The sequence below is a fragment of the Drosophila arizonae genome, chromosome 2 (assembly GCF_054131065.1).
Source record: "Drosophila arizonae isolate 15081-1271.41 chromosome 2, UAZ_ARI_1.0, whole genome shotgun sequence".
In the NCBI taxonomy this organism is placed as follows: Eukaryota; Metazoa; Arthropoda; class Insecta; order Diptera; family Drosophilidae; genus Drosophila; species Drosophila arizonae.
In genome coordinates, this window is record NC_142922.1 from 3,700,672 (window position 1) to 3,725,543 (window position 24,872).

Genomic DNA, 24,872 nt, shown 5'->3' on the forward strand with positions numbered 1-24,872 from the left:
ACCGAATGAAAATATTAAGAAATAACAAAATGCGGCCAGCGCTCGTAAACATCCAAAAGCCATAAAAAATAATCATGAAGCCACACCAGGAAAAAGGAGCAGCAAGGACCCATCCGTGTGGAAATGGATTTTCCGTGGTATTTGGGAAAATCGTTGGACCAAAGGAGCCAAGCCGGCATTGTGTCGGTAAACCATATTGGGCGATAAAACCGAATAAAATTAAAGCCAAGTGTGTGCCGTATATTTAATTCTCTTTTTGTTTTCGATGGGCGTGGCAGTGGGAAGTTTGACGAATGTCTGCGCTCCTTGCGGGTCTTCAGTGGACGGACGTGACGCGACTTTTACTTTTACGACACACATACATTATAATTAAGGCTCTCGTTGCGGGTTTCTGGGCTGGGCGTGTCCAGCACCGCGAAAGGGGGCGTCAAGGCAAACGCGTGCAATTAATTATAACGCCGAAAGTGTCATAAACCTGATGGGAAGCTGGCCAAGAGAGCCGCGAGAGCCACGAGAGCCAGGCTCTTGGCCTGCCAATTAAATTGGCCCAAACCAAAGCCCAAAATCCAGCACGATGCTGTGGCCCAAAAGTAGGAGTAAATCCCAAGGAATACCCCAGTTAAATACGTCCCTTACTTAAGTGGGGCGTTCCACAGTTTTTCATCCATCAAGCACGTTTCGGGTTTCTGTTTGAGCAAAAGCTGCGCTACAATTTTCCTTCTGAACTTTCCTAGGGGTACCACGCATTTGTTATTGGCTCTGCTAAAGAGTGTTCACTGTAGTGCAAATTGTTGACCGATTGGTAATTGATTTCATTTCAACTCAATTTAATTGCCTTGCCTGGCAGGGCATTTAATCTTCGACCACTGAGACATATTCATTTCCAATTGTCCTTTTCGCATTGATGTTTCTCTTTTATCTGGCCACAAATTGAATTTTAAGTATTCCCTTTCAAATTTGTAAATTGCTTCTGCTATTTTATTTCGAATCTTGATTGATTACACCGAGAACAGCCCAGGGCAGTATGAGCTCCTCTTCGATTCATTTAATGCCACTTGAAATATATATAAAAACTCAATTGTCTGGTCTCAAGCAGCCAACTGCATAACGAGGCCATAGGCATGGCCAACTGGCCAGCAGACGGCCAAATGAATGCGTGGGAGCTGCAAGGTCTCGGGGGGAAACGTATAAATTATAAGCACGTGCTGTCTAACTATAGCTGTATATATGTATATACACCTGGGACGCAGAGAGGAAGAGCTCGATGTACAACATTTTCAAGTGCCAAAAGCATTTTCCACAAGTCGAAAAATCGCCTGAGTAATTTGCTGCCGCCAGCCCCTCCTGCCAAAGGAACAGCGCTAGCCACATCCCCACCCACATATATTGGCCACCTGCAGCAACAACAGACGCTGCTCCATTGCCAAATACCACAGGGGAGCGCATGCAAACGGGCTGCAACTGCGACAACGTTGCGGTCGAAACTTGCCGAATAGCCAAAGCAGATAGCTAACGCGTGGGTGTGGCCCACACATGCATAGTAGACAAAGTAGTGCCACCCGTATCTGATTAATGTCCGTGCGGCTATCTAGCTGAACGCCAGCACATGAGCGCAAAAGACCCTAAAATAGTTTGCCCTTCCTCTTACTGTTTTATATACAAAGAGAGAGAGGGGCATATTGGTTCTTGTAGATAGAAAGTTGTAAATGTAAATTTGTTTCGTGTTTGGCTGAGTCTAAATTGCGTCCATGAACAAGCTCAAGCTGAAGCCGACGATGATCTCTAAGCGCTCATTCAACTCCTCTCATATATTAGAGTGACCAAACTCCTGTCAAAAATGATTGCTTCTATTTGCTCTCGCTTGCTCTATAATAAAAACAAATTCAAGGTTGGCTTTTGTGAGTAGTATAATAATTTTCTGCAAAAATTATATCATTATATTGTTCTTTTGTTTCAGAGTGACCAAATTCTTCTTAAAATGTCGAGTATTCTACTTTTACTATATACATCAAAGCTATTCCTTTGCTAGAGGAGAAGGAGCAGCTTTGATTACTAAGCGAAAAAGTTAAAAATCGGCTAGCATTAGCGAGTCTAGATATATTTAAACAAAATTTGAAAGATAGCTCTCTAAAGCTGCGAAAGTTTTTTTTTTTTTTTTTTTTTTTTTTTTTTTTTTTTTAATTTCTTATATAAACACATAGATAAATTAGTACAATATTCTTATTTTTTATATTCAACTCAAAAATGTAGGCTCTTGCTTAACAAGTATTACGCTAACGTTTACACCCGCTCGTCAACAAATTTGGGCTTGTTCTTTGGCTAGCGGTTCGCGCAACACTCTTGCAACTTTATGGCCAGGCCAGGAATGCTGGAATTAAAGTGAGGCTGCTGCTATCAGTTTAAGTGCTCTTTTTTTGCCACACTTTACGAGCGTCGCAAGCGTAATTAAAAATGTGGAGCGCATAGTCGCCGGCCGCCCACAAGAAAACGAATTGAGCTGTGCGTATGACTGCTTGACTATTGATTAGACGTTAAGTTAAAATAACAACAATAACAACTTGATTGCTTAGGTCAACATTTGAGGCGTCAACTGTGCGGAGAGAAAGAGCTAAAGAAACAGTGAGACAAAGATATAAATGTATACATATATATATAGAGAGAGAGAGAGAGACAAAGAGAGATCCGGAAGCAAGGCATGAGTAAGAGCCTCAAATACATGTAAATGTGACTGGGAACAGCAGCTCATGGCCTGGGGGCCACCTACAACAACTGTTGATGCCAAAGGTAACAACAACAGCAGCAACAACAACAACAACGCCAGCCAGCCACACAGGCAAAAGTGAAAGTGACAAAGTGTAGCTTGCAGAAGGAAACTGAAATTCGAGCGACAATGACAATGCGAATCGACGGCGGACAGCGCTGTGTATCTAAAGCATTAAAAACATTACACTAACAACAACAAAAAAAACGAAGATAAATAACAAAAATAGTAATATACAAAAAAATCACACACAAAGAAACAAGCAAAATAAACGCCGATTGCAATGTTTAAAAAGTGAAACAACAAGCCAGACGAAACGTGATAAATGATAAAGAAAAAGCTTTAAGAAAAAACACAGTCAGCAAAAGTATCTAGAAAGTCCATTGAAAGAAACGACGAAGCCAAGACACCCTTGACTGCGTCTCAAGACGATTTGGCATCAGCTCAGTGCTTGAAGACCGGCTCGGCGCATTGATAAATTAAAGACTTTAAAGTTTATCTATAGGACCAAAGACTCGGATATGCAAGTTTGAACTGCAGGCTAAGCTTTGCCTGCCAATTGAAATGTCAAGTCAAGTTTAGACTTACTTGAGGCAGTTGGGAATAAGGAAGTTTCTCGAAATTAATATTTGACGTTAGAAAGTATTAAAATTTTTCTAAGTCCCAAAAGAATATGCTTCAGTTAAGTTCTGTTTTGAGTTATTATACATAGATACTCATTGATATGGGAAAGCAAGTTCAACAAACTGTACAATAACAGCATCACACACAGAATATATTAAACTCAACGAAAATTCAATTATGCCAGAAACTTTTAAGAAAGCAGAAAATTAAAGCACGCCGCGGATGCTAATAAATACTTATATGCATATATATTCCCTTTAAGCAGCTAACATTGTATGATTTACATGAGATGAGAACGAACGGCCTGTTAGGGTATTAAAATGTAAAATTCATGTAAAAAGTTGCTCGACTTTGTTAAGTTGGCTTTGCTTTTTGGCCTAGAAAACTGTTTTGTGAAGAGCCAACGGCGGCAGCAGAGATACGGGCGACTGCCGTAACTTTGACTCTAGTTGCGGCTTGTTGCCCGTTGCCCGTTTCCCGCTTCTTATTTTTTTTCATTTACCATTTTGCCAATTCCCAGCACTTTGGCTGGGGCTTCCCCGAACTGTCCAGTCGAACGGCAAGCGCGGCAATCGTGGTTTGCCCTCGAGGCGACCCCCTCGGCGCTCTCTATCTCTCCGCTCGGCCACGTTGAGTTCAAACGGAAAACTTTGGGAAAATCATTCACACAAGTCAACTTAATTAAAATGGACTTTTCCGCCTCCCAGCCACAGCTTAGCCTTGACTGCGCTTTTTTTTATCTTCCTGCTTAAGTGGCGAAAACCGTTAATTTGCCCTCCTATGCAAAAGATTAAGAAACGGAAAAAATGATGCCCAAAGACAAATAAGTGACTCGGGAAAAAATGCGAAACTATAAAAAAGAAGCTCTCCGCAAGCTAAACTTTATGCACAAATTATGAGACTATTGCTGAGAAATTGCTTTTTAATTAGTTTCCAGCGGGTTTCCAGAACTGGCGCCGGTTCCAGACTTGGTTTTGAGTATTTAATTAATTTGGATTTTTATACCCTGAACCCATTTTCAATGGGAAATTAGGGTATAATGGTTTTGTGAAAAAGTATGTAACGGGCAGAAGGAGGCGTGGCAGACCCTACAAAGTATATATATTCTTGACCAGGACGGCTGAGTCGATATAGCCCTGCCCGTCTGTCCGTCCGCCCGTCCGTATGAGTGCGTCGATCTCAGAAGCTAGAGAGCTGAAATTTGGCATGCATACTCGTGTGTACTATACGCAGTACGAGTTTGCTTTATTTTTTCGATAAATCATCCGATAGCTTTTTTATCGAGAATAATCGAAAACTTGATTTCGTTTTTTCAACCTAATTTGAACACTTTTAGATCGAGAAACTTCAGATTTACTGTGTATATACAGTTGATCGATACAAAGATATTGTCGTTTCGCCAACAATTTGTAAAAAACCCATTTCAAATACTAGAGACTTGTGCTTTGGAATGTACACACATATTCCCCATATGATTACGCTCTAAAAGTTTCATTAAGATTGTATGTCTACAAAATTATTCGACAAATAAATTCTCATAATATTGCCCACACTGCAGCGCAGCCCAAGCGCAGTCGCTGCTTACTGCGCAGTTAGCAGAGCGCAGGCTTATGCATGCGTGTGGATGCATGTGTATGTATGTGTGCATAAAAGAAGTGCAGAATGAGTAGAATATCAGCTTGGAGGGTTCAGGGTATCTCCCAGTCGAGCAGTCTCGACTGGAGCCTTCTTACTTGTTATTGTTTACGATGCTTCGGCTGTAGGTCAAGTGAATTATGTGAGGATCTAGAGGGTTTCAACTACGGAAAAACAATATGAACGCTTTGTCTCGAGAGCTGTATAGGAAAATCTGCCCCCAGCCCGACAGACATTGCCTCCCATTCTCTAAGCTGTGCCCCTAGCCAGCTGCTGGTTCTTATCGCCTGGCTGCCAGAGGCTTCTCAGAGAGGCTCCATTGACGTCGTAATCCGCATATGGAAGCCAATGCATAGATATTAAAAGGACATACGCACAATCAAAATGCAAAAGGACGTAAGGCACGAAAATCAATTAAGCTCCGTCGTAGGCAACTGGGAAAATCTTTTCCTAGCTGAATATTTTGCATTTTTGTTGGCTGGCATAAATAAATTTTGGCTTGACTTTTTTTTTTTTTTTTGTAATTTTGTCACCGTTGTTTTTTTTTATTGTGCATAAAGTACTTAGAGCTAATGATATAATTAAAGTATATTTATATTTATATGTATTATGTATTATGAATGGAGTTATATATCAGCTTTCGCATTATCATCATCTACTAGCTTCTCCTTCTACTTCTTCTTCTCCTTCTCCTTCTTCTTCAATTCATTTTCTTTTCCGTTGCTCGAATGCCAAGTGAAGTTCCCTACCCGGAGAACCCGGCACTTGTCATCTATTAGCTAAATGGATTTGGGTTAGGCAAGTGTGAGAAACAGACGAGATTATGTGTGACAGAGAGAGAGAAAGCGTGTGTGAGTGAGAGAGGAAGAGATGAAAATGGTGATGCCTCGAGTGATGCTTGGTGAGTGTGGAAAGTCGGAAACATTTTTATATACAAAAGTGTCGGACGACAGAGGCGCCCATTCGGTTGGGGACTGGAACGGATACTGGGTACGTCTTCTCGTCCAGAGTATTGGGTCAAGTCGCAGTTGTAGTGTTGAGTGTGGGAAGAGTTGAGTGTTAGCGCGTCAACGACAGGACTAGTCAGCAGCTTGAACCGAGTGTGTGATTGTCTGTTTGTCCGATTGTAGTTAGATCGAGGTGTGAGTTCTATTCCGAGCTGCTGCTTAATAGGGGCCAGACTTGCCGGGTGGGCCGTAGTTGCTCGACGGCGCCGAGATGCCACCGCCTGAGAGATCACCGCCAGAGAAGCCGCCATCACCGCCGCCAGTTGTGTAGCCGCTGCCAGTGTTGGTCTGGGTGAATCCACCGTTGCCGCCGCCGATGCCGCCGCCGATGCCACCGCCAATGCCGCCACCGATGCCGCCACCGATGCCGCCTCCAATGCCGCCGCCGCCGCCGCCCTCCTTTTGGGTCTTGTACTTGATGAAGTAGACTTCGGGCTTGGAGGGCTGCGTGGGTGCTGGCGTGGGAATGACAATGTCTTGCTGATCCTCGGGCTTCTTGACCAGCACGTAGACCAGGGTCTTCTCTTCGTTCTGGGGCTGCAGCGGGATGACTGGAGCCTGGTACGAGGGTGGAGATGGCGCCTTAATGAAGATGATCTTGTAGTGCTTCTGGGCCTGGCCGACGGGCAGGTTGGGTCGCTGACGCACTTCCTCCTGCTCTGGTGGTGGCACGTGCACATAGATGTGCTTCTGCACCAAAGTGGTACCGCCACCGCCGCCGCCGCCTCCGAATCCACCGCCGATGCCTGTAAAATTATCCAAGATTAGCTGTGAACTTAGTTTAATTGGGAGATCGACGCACCGCCTCCGAAACCACCGCCGGATCCGCCACCGAAGCCGCCGCCGCCGCCGCCGAATCCGCCACCGCCTCCTGAGCCGCCACCGAATCCGCCACCGAACCCGCCGCCGCCTCCACTGGAGCCGCCGAATCCGCCACCGGAGCTGCCTCCGAATCCACCACCGCCAATGCTGCCACCGCCGCCACCGGGACGGTTGTAGTTGTAGCCAGCTTCAGGGCGCGCCGCGGCCAGAGCCAGGCAGGACATTAGGATGAAGGTTTTCATGGCGTATACGTTTGGGTATATGTGTATATTCACGGATTAGCACTCACACACTTGCACTGTCACAGTAATCCCGGGTCTGTGCCGTGTATTGGTGTGGGAGCCACAGATGCGGATGGATAGATGTAGATGTGGGAGAGAGATACGTTGGTTAGGTTGCCTGCCAAGCTGGATGCGGCTAAGGTTCTCACGTTTTGATTTGAGTCTTTTTCTCAACTATTTACAGCTATCCTCGGACTCGGTTCACCGATGTTTATTAGACCAAATCAAATGCTTCACTGACGAACCAATGCAGCCGCATCATCAATTTATACAAAAAATCCAAGCAACATAGATGCCACAGTCGCACACTCGAAACAGTCGAAACAGTCGCCGAAAACTCAGTCGGCCAGCGGCACACACAGACACGCACACACGCTCACACACACACACGCATGCTGATCATGATGATGCGACTGTGCGCATGTGTGGCCCAGGCCCGTAGCTGGCCAGCGAGCTGGCCAATAATGAGCAGCTTCCCTCTCGTTCACGCTCGCATCTCTCGCCCAGTCACACTCTTACTCACTCCCTCTCACTCTCTTTCTTTGCTGTCTGTGATTTTTGTTGTTGCCAAGTCTCTCGAAGTGTAGGACAGGCGCAAGTGAAACCGAAATTACAGCACAATCAACTTATTACCGCACAGGCAGCGCGGCACAGCCACAGAGCCACAGAGCTTTACGATTTCCCGCCTGTCGGATGTGGCGCTGGCAGAGAGCTGCCTCAGTTGGTGCTGCTGCTGCATCATCACCATCAACAGCAACAGCAACAGCAACAGCAGCAGCAGCAGCTGCTCTCACTCTCCGGGTGGAACCCAATGTCGTGCACTTTCGCTCTCGCTGGCCAACCAACTGCCAGCCAGCAGCTCCCAGAGCCCATCGGCGCGCTGGCACTTGAGCTGCGGCAGGCCGAGCGTTCGGCTGCGGCTTTCCTCGGGGGCAACTCGAACTCAAACTCAAAATGAAAATGAAAATGAAAATGAAAATGCGCTCACGATCGTCGTCGTCTTGTAGCTGGCGTACAAAAGTGAAATTCGTTCGAAAATGCCCTGGAAAACGCTGAGCAGAGTCTCAGACTGAATCAGTTCGTTGTTTAACAATGGCAATTTGAATAATTTCGTGCGCGTGTTGTGGATTTTCCTACAATTCGAATCTGGGCTGCCATTGTGCGGCAATCTCTAAATAGCCACATACACACATATGCATATATATATGTATATATCTATATATGTTCACATACTTGTATGATAAATGAGAACATGTGCGAATTGAGAGTTGCAATTGGAGCAAGTGTTGTGTATTTAAATCGAACTCATTGTGATACCCAGCGCGTACTATTCGGAAATATACAGTAGACATTGACTAAGTTGACAACATAAAAACAATTTGAACTGAAATTATTTTATCTTATTCTTTTAAAATATTTAATTTCTTTATACATAAAGAAAACAAATAAATTTAAGTAATACTTTTAGCTATTTATAAAGAGCTTAAAACATATATAAACATTTTATTTTTTAAGAATTTGATTTTGAAAAGAAAAGCAAAGAACAAAATGGTATATATGTCATTTACAATTATAATTAAAATATAAATATTTTGAGATAATTTTTTTTTCATAAAAACTTGATTTTATTAGAACTTTTTTACACTCCATGTTATTAATTTTGTAACTTAACTTTTTAATATATATTTTTAAATATTTAATATTTGATTTTTTATTTTATTTTCTTTAGTCTTACATACATATATGAGCTGTAATTACCGTCATCTAACATGCATGAAATATAAGCGCATTCTCTATCAGTCAGTGCTCACTGTAGCTCGCTATATACCCTTTTAACGATGTCAAATGCGTTTTACAGTTTTTGCAGCTCAGATAAGAAAACAAAAAAAAAAAAAAAAACAGCCCAAGCTCAGGTTCGTCGAGAGGCACTTGTGTCATGCAGCTCAAGGGACTGTCCGCAGATTAATCGATAAGTTTTAAAGTAGGGCATTCCCTACATTCATGCCATGCACAATACACAAACTCAAAATTCTTATCATTTTATGTGCTTTACGTTTGCATAGCTTTTATGATCTGTCGAGCCGCACGCTTACGCATCGAAAATTAGCGCATTGCGTAATTTAGTCATAAAAATAAAAACAAAACAAAAACAGAAACAGAAAAAAACTAACTAAAGCAACAAAACATTTCGCAAATTGTCGCCTCTTCGCGCGAATTCACGTAAAATGCATTTTTATTGTGATTGTTGATTGCTTTTCTCCAACTCCACCTGCCCCTCCACTTTTTCCTCCACCTCTGCCTACCACTTCCTCATTCACCTTCTCCTTCTGCCGTTGTTAACGATATTAAATCTGTGTTTTTTCTTGATTTTCTGTTTGTTGTTTTTTTTTTTTTTACATTTCGCTTTGTTAATTGCGCTGGGCACTTAGCCGCATAATAAAATGGTTCAATCGATGCTTCGTTCATCGAACTGTGCCAAAAATTGCTGTGAATTGTGTAAAGTGGTCAAAAGACTTTGTGATTTTTTTTTTTTATTTTCAATTTATCGGCAATTTTACTGCTCAGCAAATTCAATTGTTAATTTTTCTCAAAGCGATTCGCTGCAATTTTTAATTTTATTAAATGTTGCCCAATGCAACTCGATTTGTTCACTGCCTTTGGCTTTGAGCAAAAGGTTAACAGCTCGTTGGATATGATTTTAAATCGAATATTTCGCATGAGAGTTCAGTTGAAAAAAATATTCAATAAAAATAAAAATGGAATCAATTCAATCGGCCATTCTATATGCATAAATGGAGTTCCAGAGAAATGTTTAAGTTTGGGTTTGATTTTACTTTAAAAACAATTTATATACATTTTTGTCTGCATGCAATATAAATTATTTGCACACATGATGTAGCTATTAAGCTCAAACTGGTATAAGACTCCCAAGTATAAATATAGCAAGTATACGGTTTTGAATATCTAATAACTTTTCGCAAGTATCAAGGGCTAAATACTTGGTTTCTATGCTGTAGCAAATTATATTGTAAAAAACAAGAGAGATCTGCGAATTCAGATCCAATAATGTTCTCTGTATTCTCCTAACTTCAACTACTACTATAAAATCTTATGTAAGCAGCTATTTATATATTAAATAATCATTATAAAATGTATAAATAATTGCGTATATACGTTTTATTTATAATTTTTTTTCTATACAAATTCTATTGAACAAGTATAACTTGATTGGAAAGCACATTTTTTCTCATATACAGTCAAGTCTATTTTCAGTTTTCATGCGATTTAAACATATTTAAAGCTAAGTCGTGACTACACAAATCGCTTTGGGCGTACGATTTTTTAATTAATGGGTTAACAGCAAGTGTTTAGTGTGTGATTGAGGCAGTTTGAGTTATGTGTGCTGTAATGATCAAAACTAAATGCGTCTGCTATAAGCTGTCAATATAATTTCAATAGTTGTTAACGCGGCAGCTGCATTTCCTGCCTCTTAGCAAAGCTCCCGGCGATTTCACCTTGAAATGCGCTTGCATAACCAGACCCCGCATCCAGTCAATACCGAGCTGCTCCTCTTAGCCAAAACGTATGCAAAATGAAAAAAGAAATGAGAAATAAATGCAAACAAACATTTGCTAACGAACAGCGAACATTGAGCGAGTTATCGACTTTTTGGTCGCTTTTTGTTGTTGTCTCTAAGTGCTTTTGTTGTACAACAATAAATTGTGCTCGCATGTGGGAAATGCTGAATTCAATTGCATTTCCATGGGAGCCTAGAGCAGACCGACTGCAGCCGTGCAGGCCACCGGCAGATGCAATCGCTGGGGCAACCAGCGACACCTCCAAATGAGCCGCAGTAGCATTCCGATTCCGATTCAGATTGCGATTGCTCTTGCGATTGCTATTTGTGGGGCCATCGAATTTACATTTGCAATTTGCATTCAAGTTCACAGACAACGACCGAAAATTGCTTGCATTTTTCATGAGCCTAAACGTTTCACATTCAACTTCCGACTAGACAAGAGCCGGGAGAGCTTGGAATTAGCTGATAGCTAGAGCCGATACTTGGTTAGAGAAATACACGAGAGAGTATGAAACTCCAAACATGTAAGGTCGAGGCCACTTAAATTGGTTGAGTTTAAGCAAAGTTGTTTAGTGAATTTAATCATTGTTTAAATTTAAATTTTGTTTGTAGAATTTTAGGATCGATTGAGAGAGTTTTGGAAGTACAATCCTGACTCATATGTTCTTGAATTACTGTAATTTTGCAAGCAAGTTTTTAATTAAGTAAACAAAGTTTTGCTATTCGGAAAATTAGCCTGGTTGTGTGAATATAGTATATATAACAGACAGAAATAGGCGTGGCAGATCCCGTAAAGCATGCTTATAGTTCAGCACGACGAGTGTTCCGATGAATCGAGCGATACCTATACCATACCTTTAATAAAACTTCCTGCGAATAGTTTAACCCAGAATGAGCTTATTCAAAACTTAATATAATCGCTAGTAGTAGCCCAACTCAAGAAGATTGCAATCGTAGGCAAAAGCGGGACTCAAAGAGGCATCTCTTCACTAGAGCTAAATTTTCACTTGAAATTCTTTGCCTCCCGATGTAATTTGCACTTTATGCACTTAATTGATGTTTATACTAATTTCGTATCTTATATCTTGTCCAATTCCGAAAATGTTCTGCAAGAGCATCCAGTTGCCAACTTCACTTGGTATAATATGCAAATCACTTGGCTAATCTCTTATATTTAATGCATAGCATGACATTTAGTTTACGCCCAAGCCGCTTAACTTAACGTCTCTCCCTCTCTCTCTCTCTCCCTCTCTCTCTCTCTCTCTGCGTCTCTCTCCCGCTCTATAGCTAGTCAATTAGTTGTTAATCCTTTGGCGGGGTGCGCGCAGCTCGCAAATTGCATAAGCAATAAGAGGAAGTCGCCTGAATGCGGCATCCTTTGACACTGAAAGATGAAGATTGCAGCGGCTCACGCAATCAGCGGGTGGCTGCGGATGGCACAGCCCCAGCTGTGGTGGAGTGGGTGCTGGCTGGCAGTAGGAAGTTGCTGGAGCAATGAAGACGACGATGACGGCGACGACGACAGCGTTTGTTGCTTCCTGCATCTTTTTTGTCGCTGCTCATTGTTGCTGCTGTGTGCGTGCATGTGTGAGTGTGTGTGTATGTGTGTGTGATGAGACAGTCGCATCTCCAGCAGCCGCGGCGCCACTTCCTGCTTGTTAGGCAAACACAGCGACAGCACAGCGTGCAAATTTTTGAATTGTTGAAGACAACAATTTTTTTTTTTATTTTTCCTTTTTTTTTTCCTTTGATTTCTTTTTCTCTTTCATTTATACAATATTTCTGTTCGTTGCCGTCGATTTTTGGTGTGCCTTAAGAGCTTTAAGCTTGAGCTCTGCTCGTCTGTTTCGCTTTTACATTTGACATTTTTGTAGCCATCCATTGGCGATGCGCGCCGACAGCCCGACAGCCCGACAGCGCGACAGCGCGACACGCTCCATTCATAGACTCGTTATTTATTGCACTTGACAGCATGTTTGTGCTGTTGCAGTTGCATGCGGCGAGTTGCAGTTGCAGCCGCAGCGCCAACTAAATGCTAATTAGTGTCAACGACTTTTTGCCACAGAGACCAAAACGAAACGCAGCGAACAAGAAGAAGCTGCTGCTGCTGTGAATTCTATCGTGTTTTGACCATTTGGCAATTGGTAAGAAAATTCAACGTTTACACGGCTCGCATTTAAGGCAACCGCATTTAGCTGTCGGCAATTAAAAGTTGCTGCCTGTTTGCATTTGCAACACGCTAACAGCTTTCGCTAAAACTTTGAATTCTCCCTTAGTTGAACTGACTAGCAGTCGGTCCGTGTGCTTAGCACTCTAGTACGTCGCGGCAATCGATAGCTGTAGTTACTTAGTTAACAGTTAACACCCTCTCGCCGACCGACATTCGATATGCGACAACCACTCAGATCCCCCACTCAATTCACTTGTTGTCCTTTCAGAAGTTTCCGCTCAGATTTGCAGTGCTTAGACGTTAGGTAGTCGAGCGTTTATTTATAAGGTTTTTCTGTCATAGAGTAATTTGATGCGAATGAATCCTTTTACTTTTTTTATTCATTTTTTTTCAGCTTTTCCGCAAATTTTATCATTGAATTCGTCTTCAATGGAAAAAAGTTCTTGGAACTAGCGCGGTTGCCTCGTTAGCTGATTCAGTTTCAGCTAGAGATGAGCGTGTGAGGTCAACTAAAGTTGACGGGGTGATTGATTGCACAGCACGACTTCAAAGGTGGTTTGGGTTCGAATCGTGAGTGGAATTAAGAGCAAGGGTTTATTTATTAATTTGATCTGAGGTGATGCAGGAAGCGCGCGAGTGGCAGTGGCACTCGATGAACTAATGACAATAATTACATCTTGAGCACTGGAGTTCGAATTGCTGATGCTCACTCATGATGTAAATAATAAATGGACTTGGCACTACAATCATGGAGTGACTTTGTGTTGACAAATAATATATAATATAAACTTTAAAAGAGCTAATAAATGTTATATTAAAAAATCTTAGCAGTCTTGCCAACGATAAATCACAGTTACTTAAGCCATTAAAATTAAAAAAAAAAAAAAAAAAAAAATTACATATATATATTTTTTAATGTCTCTTATTAATATTAAATAATTAGTTAATTTTTTCCACTCAAACTAAAATGTTGCATCTATATTCAGTAGTTCTATCAAGGCAAGAAAACATATTGATATAGCTGTTTATTCAGCTTGAACTCCTTTTTAAGTAAATGCATTCATTTTTCATTAAATATACTGATATTATTAGATTATTACAAAAAATAAAATGAATTTTTAAAGTTTATCATTATATAACAATAAAATTTGTATTTTTTATTTATTATTCATATTTTATTTATTTTTTATTTTTGTAAATATTTCCTTTAGCTTTATTTTGTAAATCTGATTTTTATGGGATCAATTAAAATTATATAATAAATATTCTGAAATTCATATTCAGTTTTTCTTGCTTTGTAAATGCATAGATTAATGTTAAGAAATTCTTTAGTCAAGTCAGATTAGATTGCTCAGCATTCGGTTGATGGTAAAAATTAAACTAAATGATAAATCATATCGAAAATATAGCTATTGAAAAGGTGTATGATTTATATAATTCTATTTATATTTCAGTTATTGTTACAAGGCAATGAATATAATGAAATGATCAGATTCATTCAGGCTCAGCATCATTTAACACTCCTGATCAAGTCTGTTTGATTTGACACTCTGACAAAAGACTTTTTATATACTTAGGCAACAATGGAATTTGCATGTGAGTGTGAATTAGATCTGCGGCATGCACGAGCAGGCACGAATTGCGACTCGTTGAAATGCACACTCTGTATATAATTGGTTTTACTCTAAATGGAATACCCACGAGCCGCGCCCAGCTCTCTGGATAGGGCGCCAGCAGCAGCTGCTGTGCGACGTCGTCCTTTTTAATTTAATTGCTAGAACGCTTCACATTTGTTGCCTGTTCGTGTTCTGCCTCTCGACATGTGCAAATTGTGCATTAAGCTGCTATGACGTTGACATTTAGCTGCAGCAGAGGCAGCCAAAGCAGCCAAAGCAGCAGAATCAGCAGCAGGGGGAACGTGGGCGTGTACTTATAATCCGCATTTGCATATTAATGCTATGTTCAACTGTTTCCAAGTATTTCAATTTGCCAAAAGCCCTGCAGTCTGTTTAGGATCTAGCCTAATTGTTCTCAGTGTGAGGGATGAGCGCTCAACAGCTGCCTCGAAGTATTTACATGTTGCGGAAGCAGTTTGAGGTCGTTTCTGCGGCCATGAATGCGACGCAGCTGCCATGCATTTAGCATCGGGAAAACTTTTAACTTGGTTGGTTTTTTCAGTTTTGTAGTTTTTCATCACCATATTTTAAGTTTGTGCGATTTTCTTTGGTTTCTCTGGCAGACGCACTCTGGTGCAAGTCTCTGTGAAGTCGAAAGTAAATAAATGTCGTACAACGAAATTGAGGAAGTCGAGAGCTGTGGGTGCCAAAGTGCAAGAGGCTCGCTGGGAGCTGGGAATTGAAGTTGAGTGGGTAAAAACAAGTTTCATGTGCTCCAAATCCAGCAGCGGGCACTGAATGTGGGCCAGGCGATGCGTTCAGTTGGTTTCGGTTGTCTTCAGCCGCAAAGCTTCCAACTTCAATTAAACGAATTACCAGCCAGTGCAGTGTGTCTATCAAGGCAACAACAACAACAACGGCAACAACAGAAACAGCAACAACTGCAAGTGACACAAAACGAGCGAATTACTTGTTCGCGCACAACGCGTCGTATGCGTAATTTTTTTAAATGAAGTGCAAAGCGAATGTTAAGTCAGCCCTCATTTGCCTATCGCGTGTGCGGCCCTCTCTCTACCTTGCTCGGCCAACAAAAAACAGTCTTAACGCCTCTAACAATTCTTGCCTGACTTTGCTTTACTTTGTTGTTTGTTATAATATGTTTTTTTTTTTTTTTATACAAATCGTAAAAGTTGATGTAATGAACGCATAAAAGTCAACGTCGCCCTCGAACCACTCGAGCGCTGGAGCATTCGAGCGACTGACGCTTGAGAAACGATGCCAGATCAACGGAAATGTCCAACCTAATGGGAGGCTAATTTAAAATGACGAACCCATTAAGCGGAAGCAGGAGAAGAACGAAGGACACGCCCGGACAGCGACTTAAGCACACGCATTTTTTTACGACTCCTGCTGAGGCCATCATAAATGTTGTGCGTCAGACGTTTTTAATGACAATTATACATGTATATACTGCTCATTTTTCTTACAGTGTACGTGTGTATGTATGTGTATTTCTTGCTGTGCATTAAAGCAATTGAAATTGCAAATTGCGACAGGCACACGACGGGAAATTTGTTTACTTTTCATTTTAATCTGATCTCAAGCTGATTTAATTTATTTTTCTGCACAATCTTTTCTTTTATTTACTAAAACTTTCCATCAGTAGGGAGTGAAAAATCACATTTCTCTTTTCGTTTTGAAAAGAAATATTCATAGTTGTGAAAAGAAGAAAAAGTTTGGGTTGTTGGCAAACTATAAAAACTAAAAGAGAAAAGATTTTCTAAGAAATTAAATCAAATTTACCTAGAATAATAAGGAACCAAGTCTTTAATATACATCAGAATTTAAATTTTACGTCAACTAGAAACGACTTTAACATTTTGGGACGCTGAGTGGTATTTCTATGGAAATAAGAAGCTCACTTGAATTTAGTAGCTTATAAAATATTTCAATATTTTATTAAATGTGCATTGCGTCTGCCTCGTCGAACTGAAGGATATATTGGACGTATAAGCTTACATAATAAATCTCAATTTCCCATGACATTTCAAAATGAAATCAAGTACTTCAAATAGCTGGCGCACATATGAGTAAACATATTTATGATGGACGCACAGCAAAGCCGTTTACACTAAACCAATAAAGTTATTTCCTATAAAAAAAAGTCACTCTCAACTTTTGTGCACTAAAAGCTGTCAATTGTGATTTACTTTTCAAATATATATCTAAAATATTTTAGCAACCACAGCGAACTGTTGGCCATTCAATATTATTAACTCTTTTGTGTGCTTTCAATCTGTATGGCAACTGCAATTGGCAGCTCGGCTTCTGCGTGCCGTCGTTTGGTCTCGCCTCTCGATTTGCCACGTTGCTAGGGATTTCGTTTGTCCAAATTTTATTGCACTTAAAAGTGAATTTTTATTTTATTGTTTTTTTTTTTTTCAATTTTTTTGTTTGTTTTTGTTTTTGTATATATTTTTTGTTTTGTTTGTTTCTCTCTTTTCTCACTTTTTTTTTCAATTTTTCTGTCCATTGTCGTGCGATTCGTGCTGCAGTTGGGTTGGCTTTGGCGAAGCCGTTGGGAATTTTAAATATGTATGTTTCACAGATGTTGCTTTGGCACTCAATCGAAGCGAGTCAGCGCCGCATCCGCCCCCGACCGCCGAGACACGCCCCCTTTTTGGTGCACGTTGCAAATGCTGCGAACAGCAGTGAATAATAAAAGTCGAAGTCAAAGTGAAATCGCGGAATTGAATTTATGTATATGTATGCATTTACATATAGATGTACACCTATAGACTTATATCTCTGTATATAGGGTCTCGCTTGGCAGTCGTATAATTTATATTTAGTGTGGGAAGCAAGAGATGATGAGCCCAGCTAAACTCCATGAGATCGCGGTCACAGAGGCCCGAGATCAAAAGTACGAATGCCAAGTGCCGAATGCTAAGTAGAGCCAAGATCTAAAACTGATTTAAATTGGGTTTACATATTTGGCATTAAATAACTTCATTTTTGTGGTAGCTAAAGGATAAATTGGCTTATATAAAATAAAACAATCTTAGCAACTCCATAAAAAATAAATATTCTTGATAGAGCATCTATCTAGCAGTGTATATATTCTTGATAGAACATATTCCCGATTGCAAGCAACAGACGAATCAATTTGACAGTGTGCACCTGCCTATTTGTCCGTCTATTTACGAGGGACAGCTTAAGCTCTAGGAACTACACACACAGCCAAGCAGATTGTCCTGGCAAACCTTTTGATTGTCATTGAATTGCCAATGCAGTTCGACTGATAGGGTCTGGCTTGAAAGTGTCATTATTCTGTTCATGTGACATTCAAATGAAGAACATGATGAGAGTGGAGAATGAGCCAAACATGCCTGCTTTTACAGAGCTTAATAGAAGGTAGATAGAAGATAGATAGATTCGCATTCCAATTTTCGAATGTCTTTGAATCAGCAAAGACTTAAGCTGCAGGCCGTCTGTATATTCCGGTCTTTACTTAGGGTATATCAGCTTTGAAGTTGGGTAACTGTATGACAGAAGTGGTTTATACTTAGTATATAGCTATATATTTTATTGTAGTTTCGTTCTTCATTAAGATTCCCTTATTACTGAAAATATGTATGTAGTGATTGAGTATATCATTAATAGTATACATACACACATATACATATATGCTTTATAATACTTTGATACTGATACTGATATCTCATAACCATGTGGACTGCTATGCCTACATCTATTCAGAAACATCTTCATCGAAATATTGAGACAAAGAACATAATTTTTCTAATATATGTAATTTTTATTAAAAATGGCAATAGATTTATTAGTTAAGGTTTTTCTTCTGCAAAATAGTTTAGATGCATATTAAATCAGACATATGAACCCTTTTCCATACGAACAATCGTTTAAGTACTATACCTTTCATGCTTCATATTTTGAAGGGTATTAACTCTTCAGGTATTTACTGCCTTACAACCCATTCTTTTTCCTATAAATTTCCGTTTTGATCTTTCGCAAGAGGCCGCATTTATCTCTCGCATAATTGTGGCATTATTTTCACATTTCCTGGGCTCATTTCTTTGAAATTTTCTGGTCATTTTTAGGTGTTTCGTCGTTTGCACGTGCCAGCCAACGATAGGCAGCAGCAACAACAATGACAATGGCAACAAACATTAACAAAAAATCGACAACATTTTCATATCTGACGAAACAAGTTGTCAAGACAACATCAAGCGCCAGCCCAATCATTCGGCCACTCCCCTCGCCGCCCCACGACTACAGTCTGACTACGCTTTGGCGAACGACCCGCATCCCTCGAGTAGCTGTTGAGCTTTGTGAATATTTCGTGCAATTTGAAGAACTGGCCAACAGATGAGCAAGAAGAAGAAGAAGAAGCGACAGCAGATAATGCAAATGGTCATTAGACGCAAAAGCGAATGTTGCAGCAGAGAGCCCCACCTCATCCATTCATCTCCCTCACCATTGCCATTATTGTCCAGCGGTTGTGTAATCGCAACTGTTGGCGGGCTAGAAGAAACCACAATTATTTACATAAATTGCGTGGCTTGAAGACCTCTTACTTTTTAATATTTTTTTCTTTTGTAGTTTAGCCAATTGTCAATTTGTATCTGTATCTAAGCATTTGTATATTTAATCGTTTGTGCATATGCCTTGACATCTGAGCGAGTGGTGTGCATTCTTAAAGGTCTCTTTATAGTTAAGTACTTAATTTATATATATATATATATATCTTTTTATATTCCCACTTAATGTAATGTCTTCTGCCATAGACAAGCTTTGTCTTGTAATTGAATTCGTTCGAGTGAAGTACTTCCGCTTGGTAATAGAAATAAGATTCAATTAAGGACAGCTTCAAATTTGTAAAGGCCACAGACCACTCTCGCCACCACTTGATAGTTGTCAAGAAAAGTTTTCTGAATTCCATTCGAACTTCAATTGAAGCTAAATTGCGTGCCAACTTTATAAATTCCTGCAAAATGGGAAAGATTTCTGTTTTTGTTTACATTTTACCAGCTGCGCAAAACGACATTATAATTTGCATAAAAACTCAAGAGTTGGGCTCCAAATGAGTCCGGGCAGCCGCCTGGCAAAACAACGCTACACAGACTTGAGGTCAGAAGATTGATGGTGCATAAAAAGGTCCGAAAAGAGGCAAGTGAATGGAAAGGTTGTCATCTGGTGTTCAAGGCCATGTAGGATTCGCACGAAAGCTGAACCGAAATAAAAAGAAAATCCGACCCAAGACAAGGCATCAGAAAAGATATCTGACTGAAAATGATGGATCAGCAAATGCCCTGGAATTCATATATAAGCTAATAACAATCCCTCTTGAAAGTACTTAAATCAAAATAGAGGCAATTTGGAACTATAAGAGAGATTACTAAAAGTGTATTAGGCATATATATACCCTGTAGCTAATTGTATTTATTTAACCATAATATCTATATAATTATCTATTCCATTCAGCTGTATATCTATCTATCTTCCTACCTATCTAACTTATGTATCCATCTTCCCATCTATCCTCTATATATATGATACATCAATTCCATTAAATTTTAGTTTTAGATCCATTTGGCTTAAAATCAAAATACTCTCATTTCCAAAATGCTCAATTATCATAGGATATTAAAAAGATGTGAAAATGAAAGGCTTATTAAATTCAATTAGGGTCAGCGCCAGTGAAATGTGAATCAACTCTCATGACAGATGGCTACATTGATAACCTGACTTAGCTGCTGGCTGTGGTCAATCCGTGCTCAGGCTGTGGTTACATAAGCCATGCGGCATGCAAATAAAAACAGCTGCAGATCAATGCAAAACCGCGTGCGATAATCAAAGCGATTTATGGTGTCTGCCAAAATATAAAAACAACACGCGTGGCAAGCGCGCTGCAAGGATGCGCACACACGCTGCCGCCCGCAACTCGTTGCCAAGAGCCGCTTTCCACTCGCCCCATAGGCCGCAGCAATCGTTGATTAGGTAAGCGAAAATTGAGCCGAAAGATAAATGGCCATTCGACGGCCAGCGATTTGAGATTCGAGATTCCCAGCGCTGTCGAAACGGGCTAAGAAACTTTCGCTTTTTTCGCAAGTTGCGCAGCGAAGATGTTGCGGTTGTGGCTGCCATACTCATCCCTCCCTCACCATCTCCTTCACCCCACCACACTACTACTGCCTCATTGCCTGCAGCTTTGTCAGTTGTCCGAGATTAATTTAAATGTTCGGCACAGGATTCGCTGTCAGCCCAAAGCAAAGTAAATGAGCTGTGACTCTGCTTTGACAGCCATTCGCGATTTATGCTGTTGCCTGGGCCTAAACACTTGGCCACGTCAGTCGATTGGGATGAATCTGGCGAGAGTAGCTTGACAGCTTGCCCCTGATACCCTTCTATATCTATATCTATATCTATATCTATATCTATATCTATATCTATATCTATATCTATATCTATAGCTAGATCTATATCTATATCTATATCTATTATCTATATCTATATCTATATCTATATCTATATCTATATCTATATCTATATCTATATCTATACGATATCTTCTATATCTATTCTATGTATATCTATATCTATATCTATATCTATATCTATATCTATATCTTATATCTATATCTAATATCTATATCGAATCTATATCTATATCTATATCTATATCTATATCTATATCTATATCTATATCTATATCTATATCTATATCTATATCTATATCTATATCTATATCTATATCTATATCTATATCGATATCATATCTATATCTATACTATATCTATATCTATATCTATATCTATATCTATATCTATATCTATATCTATATCTATATCTATATCTATATCTATATCTATATCGATATCTATATCTATATCTATATCTATATCTATATCTATATCTATATCTATATCTATATCTATATCTATATCTATATCTATATCTATATTATATCTATATCTATATCTATATATCTATATCTATATCTATATATCTATATCTATATCTATATCTATATCTATATCTATATCTATATCTATATCTATATCTATAATCTATATCTATATCTATATCTATATCTATATCTATATCTATATCTATATCTATATCTATATCTATATCTATATCTATCTATATCTATATCTATATCTATATCTATATCTATATCTATATATCTGTAGGGTATTTCAAATTCGGTGATCATTTATTTACCTGCCGCAACAAAGGCAACAACAGGTGGAATGCGATATTTGATTTCGTTTCTGTTGCAGCTCATTTCGCATGCAAAATACACACAGTTGTTGTTGTTTCTTTTGTTGTTGTTGCTTTTATTACTGTTGCTGCTGCTGTTGTCAACTGTAACTGCAACTGCATCAATTGGCAGCGTAAATATTAACGAGCGAACGTGTTTGAATTGTTGCAACTGCTGTTTGCCCAGCCAAATGAGGCATCTAGTTGGAGTTGTGTGTGTTAAATACCGAGGATGGATGGATGAATGGACGGATGGCTGGATGGGGTGATAATTATGGCTTAACGAAACCGGGTTCATTAAGTGCCGGAAAAGCGCTGCTTCAGTTGACCCGGGCTAAAAAAGGGAAAACACTTGAGTCACGCCATCAACATGACAGCTGTAGCAACAAAGTTGTGGCGTGGCAAGGTCGCGCTGGAAACTTTTGCAAATTTCAACTCTTCGATTTTTGCAATTAAACCAAGTTGGGAAATTGATAGCTCTGGCAACGCCTCCGCAGTCGCACGCACCTGACATACGACTCGTTTGCTGTGTTTTCGCAACGGATTATGAAAATTGTGTGCATCGAAAGGTCACTGGCTAAACTGGTTTGCAATCGCACATTGGGCCACAGTTTGCAGTTGTTCACCCTCGTCAAACCCTCTGCCGGCGCTGCCTCTCGTCCGCTGACATCCTCTCTGACCGCATATAAAAACTAAACCAGCAACCGCAGGCCGTTGCCACAGCTAGCCGCTCGCCCAGCACCAAACACTCTTAACCTTGTAGGCCTTGCCACAGTTGCAAATGCAACGTAAACCACAAAAAGTCAACAGCAGCAACAACAACCACCGCCAGAGCAACTTTTATTGGCAGGCCAAGGCAAAGGAAGGCAATGAAAGCCGCTTGGCGTTTGCCACTTAACCTTTAGACAGGCGCCATGTACATAACATGCCAGGAAATGCACAAATCAAGACACAAGGCCCAAGGCAACACCAGCTCTCGAACTCCATGCAGCTGGGCGAAGTTGGCCAACAGAAATCTTTCTTGCTGCCTAGATAATTTGTGAACAATTAGGGAATTGCATGGTATACAAATATATCTACATACGAAGTTCATCAAGTTTTAAATTCATTGCAGAGATACAAAATAATACATAAATATATTGTTAGGTATATAGCTTACCATTGGATATTCTATAAAAATTTATGTATGTTTAAAATAGTTCAATCTATCTTGAAGATATTTCTAATAAGACAATATAAAAGATACAAAAGTAAAGATAGTAATTTCTTATTCGGTAATCAAATTTATTGTTAATGAAATATCGTGCTCCTTAGCTACCAAATAGAAATATCTTCAAGATACTTTTCAAGTATAAATTATTATAACAGAAACAAGTTTCCCTTAAATCATTGCATTACATGTCACAAATTCTCACTCAAATTTACTGTGCAGAGAGTACTTGGAAATTTGAGAATCTGCGTACTTACAATAAAAATATCTTCCTTTTTTATATTTCTGTCATTTTGCCTTAAATAAAACACAAAGTTGTAAATTTATTTTGAATTAAATGTCACGTCTTTTGCACAGCAGTTAGCCAAGTCTTTTGGCCAAAGTCTTTAAGTATCTTAGAGATACTTCAAGCACAAAATCAGCTTAATAAGCTGTCGCATGCGCCTGAAGTCTCAATGTCTCTGGCGTAGAATTCGTTTCGGCTGCGCTTGAAAACTGTAACGGAACTTCCTCATTAAATATATATGTATAAGAAAGGGGCCAAACAATGAAATTGTCGTGGCCGTTACGCAATGTTGGTGGCAACATATTTGCTTTTAAGTCGCACACAGAAAATGTATCTCATGGATGCAATGGACGCAACGGATGGACAGAGCAGAGTAATAGCTTATGCAACTCGCCGGATGGCTAGGGACTCTCACGTTGCTTTTCACACAATTATGCTAAATGCTTAGTTTGCTGATGTCGTTAGGGATCCTGCTCTAATTGGCGCCGCGCATCATGGCTGCTGACTGGGGTCATGCGTGGACATCTACTGCAGCTGCTGCCCGTATTATTGCTTCTGTATCACATGACCATAAAAAAGCAAAAATTGTTGCGCTACGTGTGGTAATAAAATTAAATTAATGCATCAGCTTAAAATTACAAAAAAAAAAAATATATATATATATATATATATATATATATATGTATATGCATGTTAAAGTTTTATATTTTCTCAGGTGCAGGCACGTTTACTCTTCGAATGAATGATAACAAAAAATAAACTTGTGGAGGAGAATTCAAAGCAAAATATATTCATTATAGTTTATATTATAATATATATTTTAAGATCAAGAATTTTTTAAGCAATATGTATTTTAAGCCCCTGTTTCTGTACTAAAAAAAAAAAAAAATGGAAATAAACGACATTTAGTATGCTTTTATATTGTTGATTTAATTGCCTCCTGCAACTATTTGTATTCCAAATTGAATTTATTTTTTACACAGCTATTATACTTTGACTTGACAACAGAAGTTTAATTTCGGCATCAATTTCTTTTTTATGATATTGCTTCTTAATTTAAAAGCAATTAAAAATGGGACTCGAACAGCCTTCGCTCTTTATTTTTATTTATGTCCCATTTTTTGTGCAACTATTATTGAAGTATGAATGAAACCTAAATCAATTTCCGCTCGCTTATGCTTATTACATTTAAATCCAAACGACGTCCGTGGCCAAGCTGAAAGCCATTTCTAGTTATAGTTGCGCTGCCTGCGTGTTTGGGTATTCAATAGATAAACAACTTGGGAGCCCCATCACTTTAATAGCTCTCATAAAACGTGCCAGTGACAAAGCTGGCGAAAAATAACTATCACACACTCCCACACACACAGATGCCGAGCACAACAGTAGCTAAGAAAGAATGCAAGTTGCCCTGACGCCGGTAACAATAAAAGGCAAGTGTGGCGACTTGAGGCAGGCAGCGCCGGTGAAGAAAATAAGTATATATATATACATACATATATAGACAGACAGAAACAGATAGAGAGAGAGACACACATACAGAGAGAGAGAGAGAGAGAGAGAGAGAGAGAGAGAGAGAGAGGTGAGAGCATT

The 24,872-nt window shown here is 39.5% G+C and overlaps 2 protein-coding genes across 5 annotated transcripts in view; both read right to left on the reverse strand.

The window, feature by feature from the left end:
• The window catches only part of RYa-R (RYamide receptor), an 86,976-nt gene that overhangs the window by 9,096 nt on the left and 53,008 nt on the right, over positions 1-24,872 (reverse strand). The gene's annotated exons all lie outside the window — the stretch shown is intronic.
• On the reverse strand, positions 5,608-7,432 carry TwdlT (TweedleT). The gene is made up of 3 exons (XM_018018267.2): positions 7,280-7,432; positions 6,830-7,167; positions 5,608-6,773 (listed from the first exon to the last, which is right to left on the reverse strand). The coding sequence occupies exons 2-3, from the start codon at positions 7,089-7,091 to the stop codon at positions 6,187-6,189; spliced, it is 849 nt and encodes a 282-aa protein (XP_017873756.1). The 5' UTR covers positions 7,092-7,167; positions 7,280-7,432; the 3' UTR covers positions 5,608-6,186.

Bases quoted from the DNA above. Each gene is read 5' to 3' on its own strand.
- TwdlT (XM_018018267.2), bottom strand. From the start codon at position 7,091: ATGAAAACCTTCATCCTAATGTCCTGCCTGGCTCTGGCCGCGGCGCGC. The intron at 6,774-6,829 runs GTGCGTCGATCT...ATAATTTTACAG, and splicing joins CGGCGGTGGTTTCGGAGGCG to GCATCGGCGGTGGATTCGGA.